General features: G+C 37.6%; 1 protein-coding gene across 1 annotated transcript; it reads left to right on the top strand.

The window, feature by feature from the left end:
• The first annotated feature begins 5,616 nt into the window (after positions 1-5,616).
• On the top strand, positions 5,617-7,706 carry LOC115871183 (beta-defensin 110-like). The gene is made up of 3 exons (XM_030886882.1): positions 5,617-5,621; positions 5,971-6,027; positions 7,568-7,706. The coding sequence occupies exons 1-3, from the start codon at positions 5,617-5,619 to the stop codon at positions 7,704-7,706; spliced, it is 201 nt and encodes a 66-aa protein (XP_030742742.1).
• The last annotated feature ends 4,448 nt before the right edge of the window (positions 7,707-12,154 follow it).

Raw genomic sequence — 12,154 nt, forward strand, 5'->3', positions numbered from 1 at the left:
GGATACCAGAAGAAAAGAGAGAGATACATGCTCAAAGAAAGAGGACCCATGTTACCAGGACTTCTCTGCACATCCTTCAAAGCCCGTGTCTCTCTGTGATACATAAAAAAAAATCAATAAAATTTAATATTGTGCCTTGAGCCACTATGAGGTGGTTTTATGGTACATACACTTACAAAAAACTTGTGCCTTTCTATTGCATTTTCTTTATCAATTTCTTTGTGCCAGAAAGAATACATTCTAAGGCAGTTCCTCAAGAAGCTCTCTATCTGCCTTATTTAATTAAAATAAGTCACTTTGTGGAAAACCATAGGTCACAGAAAGCGAGACACATAACTTTCATGTACAAGCCCCAATAGAAATGTTCTCATATGCCCCACTCCACTCCTACTGTTTCTCCTATTATTATTAACAGCTTACATTCAGGCAGTCCATTTGTTTCAATTAATAAACCAGCATTGTTCTGTTGTCAGTTGTTCTACAGTCTGTTCCGACTCACAGTAACCCAATGTACAGCAGAAGGAAAGACTGCCCCGTCCACATCATCTTCGTCGTGATTTATTGTTACAGCCATGGTGCATTGGCAAAACCAATATCAATGTCATTGTTTTGAACATTTTTAAGACGGTAGTGTATATCAAGTTTCACTCTCTGTTGTACATTTCTATGTTTTGAAAAATGCATAAAATCATGTGTTCACCTTTGAAATATTATGTAGAATAAGTTCACTGCCCTAAAATGCCCTATACACTACTTATTTCTTGTTCACCTCTCTTTCCATAGACTTCAACAATCACTGAGATTTTTGCTTTCTCTGTAATTTTTTATTTCCAGAAATGACTTAAATGTGGAATCAAGCAATATGTAACTATTTCAGATTGGCTTATTTCACTTCACAGTATGCATTTATCTTCCTTTATTGCTTTCTAGAAAGTCCTGGTAGAAAGTGGTGAAAGCCCTCGGTTGCTCTGAGGGAGAAATACGTGGCAACGGTCTTCTGTACAGATTTACAAATTTGGAAACCCTCTGGGGAAACTCTATGCTGTCTTGTAGGGTCACTTTGAGCCAGAATCTACTCAATGGCAGTGTTTTTTACTTGCTGCCATTAATATCATTAATATTCCATTGTATAGATATAAAAGTGTTTATCTATTCATCTATTGATAGACATCTTGGTCATTGCCAGTTTTTGTTATGTATATCATACAAAGCTGGAAAACCTGCGCTGAGATGGATTGAAACAAAGGCTGAAGCCACGGGCTCAAGCAGTGTTCTCTTCTATTGTACATAAGGCCACTATGAGTCAAAGCTGTGTTGACAACAGCAGCAACATCATGTACGTGTTGTTATGAAAATACACCTTGCAAATCAGCTTCGCTAATACCTAGTAGCGTGAGATAGCAAGCCTCTGATTAGCTTGGTGCACAGTGGTTTGGGCAGTGGGTTGCTAACCTAAGGTGCGTAGTTCCAATCCACTAGGGCCTTTAAGTGAGAGATCATGCTCTCCGCTCCCTTAATAAAAGATTTGCAGTCCCAGAGCCCTATGGAGCGTTCGCTCTCCTACAGGATCTCTATGATTCAGAATTGATTGAAAGCACCAGGTAGTTGTTTTTATCAGTAGGTTGGAAAGGAGGATGGTGAGACGTCATCTTTTTACTCACTTTGGGAATGTTATCAGGAGGGACGAATACCTGGTAAAGACATTTTTCTAGGCTAAGTAGAGGTTTAGGTGGTCGGGGGTGGGGGAGGGAGAGGAAGACCATAAATAAGCTACATAGACATAATGACTACAATAATAAACTCAAAGACAGCAGCAATAATGAGGGTGGTACAGGACCAAGAGACATTTCCTTCTGCTGTACAAAGGATCACCATGATCCCGACAAACTCAAGTGCACCTTAAAACAACAACAACAACATTGGCTTTTTAAGAAGCTGCCATTATATTTTCCAAACTGACTAGACCATTTTGCATTCTCACCAACAGTGAATCGGAGTTACTATTTCTCCATTCTCTGGTCAGTATTTGCTATGGTCAGTGTTCTGGGTGTTAGCTGTTCTATTAGGTGTTTAGTGAGTGGTATCTAATTGTTTTGATTTGTATTTTTCGAATGACATATGACACTGAACATATTTTCACGTGCTTATTTTCCATCTTTATATCTTAATCTGATATACTATATATTGAGATTCTGTCAGCATTTGTATAGTTCATTAATTGTTGAATTTAGCAATTCATTATATATTTTGGACATGAGCCCTTTATCAGATATATAGTTTGGCGATTATCTTTCCCAGTCTTTGTCCTGTTAATTTATTCTCTTCTTCAGAGCAAAAAATATATAGCTAATTTTGATGAGATCTACTTTATCTATTTTTCCATTTTTGTGGGTCAAATATGTTTTTAATAAAAGAAGACACTTAATATGATTTTACTTAGTAAATGCACACTCTCTCCAGTCTAATCTTAAAAAAAACTCTCCCAAAGACCATTTTCTTACCTTTCGAGCTACTGTCATCTCTCTTTTACTTTCGTCAAGTTTCTCCTGACACCGAGAGTCATCATCTCCAACCCATCCACTGTGGCACCCGGCCTTCGTTTACTGAAATTCCTTTGACGAGCTGCTGTACTTCCTGCACTGAGACTGAACCAATGTGTATTATAATACTTTCTTGATCGATTTTCTAGTGAAGCCTTACTTTGATAACTGATATGTCCACATTTATTGACATTTCTGGTTTTGATAGTCTCTTAAATATCATCAGTCCTCACTGCTGTGTCTCCTTTTTTTTTTTTTCCTCATGCCCTCTGTTTTTTTAAATTATATGCTTTCCGTAAATCATCTTGTTCTTTTTGGGCGTTTTTCATATCATCAGATATTGTTCTCACTCTCATTTCTAAACCACAGAGCTGTATTTTTTGCTATGGATGGATCTTACGTAACCTGGATAGTCCTTAATGTTAATATGTCCAAAGGAGAGCGCATCTTCTTCATGGTATCTAGATTCTGTTTCATCCCTTCAATTCTCAATTCCACTAGTTGTTGTGATCCCACCACACACACACACACACACACACACACACACACGCGGTCATCAAAATTAGATTGTTTGATATCACTCTCACTCTACTTCTTAGTCCTCTTCCTTACAGCCAAATATTTCAAAATTTGGCAGCTTCTAACTCAGATATATCCCCACATTTCCTTTTTTTTTTTTAGCAAGTCCTATTTCTTTCTCTTTCTTATTATTCCTAATTTAGATTATTGCAGAAAGTGTTCGTGAAGCTTCCCTGCTTAAATTGTTTTCTCTATCTCCTTTCTTAACAAGAAAATGATACTGAACACCTTTTTAATTTTCACCATTCTTTTTATAATTGATAAACCCCTGAGCTTTGTAACACCTCTGCACTGTGACCAATTTTACTTTTCTGTATTTTCTTCCATGATTTATCCCGTGTGAAACGATTTGAGTCATGTCAACATCTGTATCATGCTGTTTAGATCCCCGTTTCTTTCCAAACACCCTATCTGTACTCAGGCTACTTCCTTTGACTTGAAGGTTGCGCCATTCCTGCTCAATTTCTTGGAAATATGATGGTAACGCTCATCTTTACCTAAAGTAGGACATAAAGTACATTTACCAAGTGCCTTTACATAAAGATATTTACCAAGGATGACGTGTAATTCAGAGATCTCCCATTGAAGCCAGCCGAAGAAGACGTTCCCTAAAACCTGCCCCCAACTCCTCTCCACCATGGCTTTTCTGTTGTGAGGGGTGGGAGAACGTGGCTGCAGGGAAGCTTCTTGGTAGTTGATGAAGGAATGTCTAAGTTGCAGTGGTGGTGCAGTGGTTAAGTGCCCAGCTGCCAACAAAAAGTTCCATGGTTCAAACCCATCAGCCACTTCAAAGAAAAGAGATCCAAGAGTTTGTTTTAATAAAAATGACAGCCTTGTAACGATAGGGCAGTTCTACTTTGTCTTTAATAGTCACAAAGAGTCAAATCTATTTGATAAACATAATAGCTAAATGGATTATGATGACTGGCAGCTGTTTTTTGCATGCATAACTATAGTGATTTTTAGTGACTAATAGCTATAGTTAATAATAACTAATAACTATCCATTAAGCTATCAATTCAGTATTAAGTACCTACAATTAACTACGAACCAAGCAATAGTAGTTACAATTCGCAGGGACCCTTAGGTATCACAGGAGGAAACACAGCCCTTCCCTGCCCCCTCCTCATGACTGCAGCTGTTTGAGCCCATTGTCGGCGGTCACCGTGTCAATCTCTTTTCTTGAGCATCTTTCTCTTCTCCGGTGATTTTCTATGTGACCAACCATGATATCTTTTCCCAGAGACTGGTCTCTTGTGAGAAGCTCTCCAAAGTACATCAGATGAAGTCTCACTTCCCTTGCTTCTAAGGAGTGTTCTGCCTGTACTTCTTCCAATACTGATTTATTTGTTCTTTTCACAGTCTGTGGTACTTTCAATAGCCTTCACCAAAATTGTGGTTCAAATGTATGAATGCTTCTTTGGTCTTCTTTATACATTGTCCAACATTCACATGCCTATGAGGTGGTTGCACATACTATGGCATAGGTAAGGCATATTTTAGTTTTCAAAGTAATAATCTTACTCTTCAATATTTTAAAGAGAGCTTATGCAGCAGATGTGCCCAATCCAATATGTCATTGGATTTCTTGACAGCTATTTCCTTAAGCACTGATTGTAGATCCAAGAAAAATGAAATTTGAAATAACTTAAATTTTTATTCTACTACTATGAAGCTACATATTGGTTCAGTTTGGGGTATTTTCTTTTCTTTACATTGAGCTGTAATTCGCACTGAAGGTTGCAATCCTTTAGTGTTTCAAGTCCACCCTGATTTCATCAAGCAAGGTTGTGTTATTTACATATTGCTGGTTGTTAGTAAGCCTTCCTCCAAATCTGATGCCACATTCTGCTTCATATAGTCTATTTGAAAATTCTTTGTCCTGCATATAAATTAGATACATATTTTGAAATGATACAATGCTAACACGGTTTTCCTTTCTGATTTTAAAGAAAGCAGTATTCAGTATTCCTTTGTTCTGTTCTAATGATCACCTCCCAGCCCATGAACAAGTCCCACATGGACTCAGTGAAATGTTGTGGAATTTCCATTCTTCTCAATGCTACCCATAGCATGATATGATACACATAGTCAAATGTATTTCATAGTTAATAAGACACAAGTAAACATAATAAAATTCCTGACAGAGTAGATCTGCTCCTTAGGGTTTCTGATACTGTAAATCTTTACAGAGCACACAGCTTCATCTTTCTGCCTAAGAATAATTCAGGGGTTTGAACTGCTCACCTTGCAGTATGTGGCTCAATATGTAGGGCTCAATATGTAGCCCATACTGCCACCACAGCCCCTTCCCTCTCAAACTCTCACTGCCGTCATTTCCATTCTGACTCATCGTCATCTTATAGACCTGTCATTGTGACTTTCTCAGACTGCAACTCTTTGTGGGAATAGAAAGCCTCATCATCCTTCCAGGGAGAAGTTGGTAGTTTTGAACTTCTGACATTGCCGATAACATCGCAACACTACCCGCTACTCCATGAGGTATCCTTTCCCCTTCACTTAGTGCTTGATAAAATCTCTTCCCAGAAATAGCTAAGAACCAACAATCTTCTTCCATATGGCCCACACTGTTTTACTCCAGGGACCAACAATAGGAAGAATCTACCTAATTGTGAGGACCCTTGGTGGCACAGTGGTTATGAGTTGGGCTACAATCCTCATGGTACACAGTTTGAAACCACCAGCCACTCTTTGAGAGGAGAAGGCTTTCTACTGCTGAAGTATTTACAATGCCAGAAACTCACAAGAGTGATTCTCCCCTATCTTAGAAGGTCATTATGTGTCTGCATTGATTGGCTGGCAGTGCGTTTGAGTTTTTGAATTGATCTAGTTATGAAACTTTACTACTTTTCTATGTAGTTACTCACTTTTTTTTAACTTTTATGCCATTTCCTCCTATGTAGCAACAACAAAAGGAAAATAAGAGATTCCCTGATATTTATTTTTCGATTGGAAAGGTTTTATTATTTCTGTTATTGGTTTTGCCTGCTTATTCTGTCACTTGAACCTCAAATCCAAGAGTTTAGAGTTCAACAGTTAACAATGTAGCTGTTAACCGCATACATTTTTCCTTAGTTGCTTTAGCTTCTTAGTTATTCTTTCAAAAGTCCTTTTGAATTTAAAGTTAATTCAAGTGACATAATAAAGGTAGTATACCCATTAGTCTTCTCTAGTTTTGTACATTTCTTAGTTTAATGGCTAGAGAATTCTAAGTATTAAAATAAATTATTGCCTTGGTGAGTTAGAATAAAATACTTTTCAAAACCACAATTAAATTATATGCTAACAATTAGATTCTAGTTCCTAATGTTTCATATCTGTATCTAAATAAAAATTCTTCCCAAAATTTTAGTTAAATTAATTTTATTAAGTTTTCTTTCATACAGATATACTTTATATTAAAAATATATTGTGATAGGTATGTTTTTGTATTCCACCTTGTTGCGAGTGGGCCATTTGCCCACAAGTAAGTCATGTGTTAAACTTTAAGAACAGAATAACTTCAGAGTCTCCTTTCAGTTGTAATAACAGCATGGCTGCAGTGCAATTCAAACAATTGAATAGTAAATCTTTAAGGATTTACTTCCTTAAAGTACAGTGTGAGGTCTGAATACAAAGTTGGGAATATGGAATCTCAAAATCACCATTTTTTCATTTCTTTACATGAATTAAAATAAATCATATTAATTTATGACTCACCTTTTGCGTAAACACTTAAATGTATAACCCAAATATGTTTCTTTGTAGACACATCTAAAGTGGTTCTTCAATAACTCTGTCAGAAAGTATTTACATGTCTACTGTGTTCTAGTTATTAAGCTATATTTTGGAATCTACTCAATAGCAATTAACATCAATGTAAAGAATCAAACGAAACCAAAATTATTATATAGAGGCTTATATTATGGGTTCAAGAATAAAAATTATATATTATATATTATTAAACCAAATACAATTTAATGCTAAACTATGCTATGTTCATTTATTCTGTACGCTGAGGACATGGGAGATGTCCAATATAATAAATGAATGTTTTGGTTGCCATGCAACTAAGTGTAAGATCTACAATCAAGAAAAAGATTTGGATCAGTCATACTTTAAAAAGACAAAAAGCATAGGTTGATATTTTTTAGAGACCATGAAATGTAGATTTTTTAAGAGCTATATATTTTATCTTAATCAAAGCATGAGAAAGGAAGCTTTGTCTTAATGAATTGTGAAAAACAGCCAGGCAAGTATCCTTGGGAGGCAATGCAAGGTAAGGTCATGCAAATTTTGTGCAAGTGAAATGCTTGCAAATTGTCGCTGTCTACTGATAAGGTTTGCTTCTACCACCCATCATCTCATAACTAGAATAGATTTTATTTTCCCTTAGCATTCGGGAAATTAATAACAGATTGGTGATTTTAGATGTCTTTCTTACTTACAGCCCGAAGTGAATTCTTTCAACCAAAATATAGATTTGAGAGATGTCAAAAGGTGAAAGGAATTTGTAAAACATTTTGTGATGACATTGAGTATGATTATGGATACTGCATTAAGTGGAGAAATAAGTGCTGCATATAAACCCTGGAAAATAGAACTTCTCTGAGCATCAAAATCTGAAACAAAGGTTCATCGTAACCACTCAAGAATAGGTTTGAAAAAAAAGCATTGTTTAATGGAAATACATATTTGGAAATTCTTAAGATCACTTTTTAATGAATAAAAATATTTTCAATCTTCTGTCTAGTCAATAACTGCTTACCTTCATATTTCTGATGGATGAATGCATTAATAAAGGAAAAGATAATTCATTATACTTATTATCTCATTATTGCCACTGCACCATCCACACCTTTATGTTTCTTTGTGTTGCACATCTTCTTTGGATAAACATCTATAGATACTTTATGGCAACTTCAGTTTGAGGATCATAGTTATCATTATATATCCTTGTTTCCACATCAAAATATTTCTCTATGTGTATCTTTCCATGAGAGAAGATATGAGTTCCTCCAATGATGACTTTTCCAAAAATTTTTTTTCAAGAAAATAACCTTCACTGCTGCTTTTACTATGACACAAGTAGACTGATTTTCTTTCTCAGTAGAGCAAATAAATGCATTTGATGGTAGAGCAAAAGGATAAAGAACATTGTCTTAAGGAGAACTCATTTTTTTCATGCCATACTTTACTTAAAATAAATCACACAGGTAGGCTAAGTAATTACTCAACATAACACAGCAGGTAGGAGGACTAAAATGTGGCCATTTCAATGCTCTGCCCGCCAAAAAGATATCATATGAGGGATTTTTTAACTTAGGGGAAAAGGGATGAAAGTAAGACTTGAAGTGGGACATTTTGGGTAGCGAGTTGTAATTAGCTGATGGATTGAACTAAGCTAACTCTAGAAAACTGTCATTTTCAAAACCCATCGAGAAACCTAACATTTAGCTTTTTCTCAGAGGACAATGTTAGGGGTATTTTTATAAGTGATTTCAGTTTTCAGAAACGGTCCTTGTATGTCACAGCTGATATCAATATGCTTAACTTGGGTAATGCCATGATGAGCCTAGCAAAGACCGTGCGAATAACACGCACCAACACACATTTTGGTCCTTCAAATTTTAGACTTGTTTCTGCATATATTTCATCTGCTGATTCAAAAAAAATGGCACCAGCTCTAGTTTTTGAAGTGCAGAACATATGCCACATGCTGCTCTGCACTTTGCTCACCCAGAAATAAAAGATGAAGATATTTGAATGGACTGTTAGCAAGCCCGAGATACAGGAAGCACATGCTGGCTTTCTTAAAATGAATGTGAGGTGTACTATATTTGTAGGCCAGGTATACTCACACGGTGTCCTTAGATTCAGAGATGTCTTTGAACAGTGCAAATTACATGAACTTGGAACTTTCCACAAGAATCACTTCACCTTTATGAGGAATGGAATAGAAGGCAGTTCCAATTTATTCTTTTAAATGGGAGCCAGGAATAAGAATTATTTTGCAATAATAAGGAGCCTTAATGATGTAGTGGGTTACATGATTGATGGTGAACTACAAGGTCAGCTATTGAAGCCCACCAGCCTCTCTAAAAAATGATGGGTCTTTGTGGTCCCATAAAGATTTACAGCTCCAGAAATCCACAGGAGAACCTCCGTGCTGTGCTATACGGTCCTATGAGTCATAACTGACTGACTAGTAACGAGTTTGGAACAATAAACAGAGTTTTGAATGTTCCCAAACCCAAAATGAGTCCATCAAAGTTCAAACTCCTTTATTAAAATTAAAATGTTCTAGTCTTGCCATAAGATGACAGAACTTCTCCCCCTGTGCACAGAAGCTCTTAAAAAAAAAAAAAAGAATTTTTCTTACAGACGTGGAGTCATTCTTACCTCTGAAGCATCTAGCATACATAATCACTCCCTTAATCCTATTGTTGTTATACAGCAACAATTACAACATTTTCAACATGCTTGCAAAGGGCCCTAGCTGTTCAGCAGTTAGTGCTTGGTGACCATGAGAACAATGCTGTCGTAGTAGTTACGCCGTCTAGTCGGTTCTGACTCAGTGACCCTGTGCACAGCAGAAGAGAACAGTGACAGTTCTGTGTCACCTTCACAATTGTTAGGCTTAAACTCATTGTCACAGCTACTGCAGCAATCCACTTCATTGAAGATCTTCCTCTTTTTGTGCTGTCCTTTTACCTGGCCGGGGAGGATGCCCTTCTCCAGGGACTGGTCTCCCCTGAGAAGATTTGCAAAGCAGATGAGATGAAGTCTCTCCCATTCCTACTTCTAAGGAATGTTTTGCCTGTATTTCTTCCAAGACAGATTTGTGTATTCTTCTGGTAGTCCATGGTCTTTTCAATATTCATCACCAGCACCATGATTCAAAGGCATTCATTATTCTTTGGTCTTACATTGTCCAACTTGCACATGCAGGTGAAGCAATTGAACACGCCATGGCTTGGGCTAAATGGACCTTTGTCCGTGATGTGACATTTTTGTTCTTCATCACTTAAAAGAGGTCCTGCGCAGCTGATGTACTCAGTGGACTGCAGACTTTGATTTCTTGGCTGTTACTCCCATGAGAATTGATTGTTTTAGCCAAACAAGATGATATCCTTGACAACTTCATTTTTCCCCATTGTTTATTATGTTTATCACTGTTTATCATTACCGGAGAAGCAACAAAGCCCACATGGAAGAAGCACACCAGTCAGTCTGATCATGAGCTGTCGATGGGATCAGGTATCAGGCATCAAAGACCCAGAACAAACAATCATATCAATGTGAATGAGGGGGAGGGCAGAGTGGAAACCCAAAGCCCATCTGTAGACAATTGAACATCCCCTCACTGAAGGGTCACAAGGAAGAAACAAGACAGGGTGAAGCATAGCACCAACAAAACATACAACTTTCCTCCAGTTCTTTAATGCTTCCCCCCTCTAGTATCATAATCCCGGTTTTACCTTACAAATCCAACTAGACCGTAGCATATATACTGGTACAGATAAGCATTTGCAACACAGGGAATCCAGGACAGATAAACCCCTCAGGACCAATAATGAGAGTAGCGATACCAGGATGGGAAGGGGAAGGTGGGGGAGAAAAGGGGAATCAATCACAATGATCAACATATAACCCCCCACCACCTCCCAGGGGACAAACAACAGAAAAGTGGACAAAAGGAAACAGTGATCAGTGTAAGACATGAAAAAAATCATATTTTATAAATTGTCAATGGTTCATGAGGGTAGGAGGGAAAAACAATGAGGAACTGGTACCATATGTACAAATGTGCTTGACACAATATATATATATATGTATAGAATGTGATAAAAGCTGTAAGGGCCCCCAGTAAAATTATTTTTAAAAAAGAATAAAAGAACCAATGTGCATTCCCAGGAAGATGAAGAATATGTCAAGATATATAAGCAATTTCTTTCTGGAAAATATATGTCCATGGCTGCAATCATGTGTAAGTCCACTGACTGGTAACTCACTCCCTGCTAGTCAGTGGCTGACACTCACATGCCCAGGGACTTCAAACAGAATCTGATCTTACCTGTAGTCAACCATAGGGACTTCAAATAGAATCTGATCTTACCTGTAGTCAACCATAAGACCTCTACTTTACCTTTGTTCTCTATGCGTACCTTAATTCTTCGCTCCACTCGAATAATGGAGTGCCTTCTATTCTAACTTAGTACTGTTCAGATTTTCCTCAGTAAAACTTTTCTTTCACTCCAAACAAATATAAATTTCTTCTTTGGCAGTCCTTTCCCTGAATCCGTTAACATACACTCAGGGACTGTGGAAAGCTAATTTGGTTCTTCCAGCACCCCCGCATCTCTCTTCATTCCCCAGCTCTCTGGTAGATTAGAAGTGAACGAATATGTAGCAAATGTGCAGGAAAAATGGATCTTGGAATTATTGGGAAAGAATATTCTGGAAATAGGTTTCATCACAGTTATCAATGCTACCCTCATACTTATCTTTCCTTTTCTTATTTAGCTCAATTTCTTATGTGATCTATCAAATTCTACACAATAGAATTTGGCACAATATATATACGTATGGAATGTGATAAGAGCTGTAAGCAGTCATGCTTAAGCTACCGACAAGGACAGGGAAAGTCACCTTGCAGGTCTACCTGATGAGCCACCATTGACCAGAAATGGAGAGGCAAAAAGCCATGAGCCTGAGCTCCTCATGGCCTTGTCAAGTGATGACACAGCTGGGTTTCAGCCGACCAGAATCCACCATCATTTTTCTGACAAAGAAACTAGCCCTGAGCTTGACAGCTCCTGCCAGACATATAAAAAGAGCCTGCTAGCTCTGGGCTAGTCTTACTAGTGTTGCCCTTTGTTTGGTGCAGACCCCACTGAGGGCTGTCCCCAGTGTATCATGATCTGACTGTTCAATAAACCTGCTGTGCTGCCTCCTCCTACCTGTGTGCTCAGTGTCTGCTTTGTTACCACGCCAGGGCTCCTTTCCAGAAAACCCATGGAGCAGGGATATGC

Source organism: Echinops telfairi, unplaced genomic scaffold (genome assembly GCF_000313985.2).
Source record: "Echinops telfairi isolate 266 unplaced genomic scaffold, ASM31398v2 ScPeMD7_3533;HRSCAF=4204_1, whole genome shotgun sequence".
NCBI classification, from domain to species: Eukaryota; Metazoa; Chordata; class Mammalia; order Afrosoricida; family Tenrecidae; genus Echinops; species Echinops telfairi.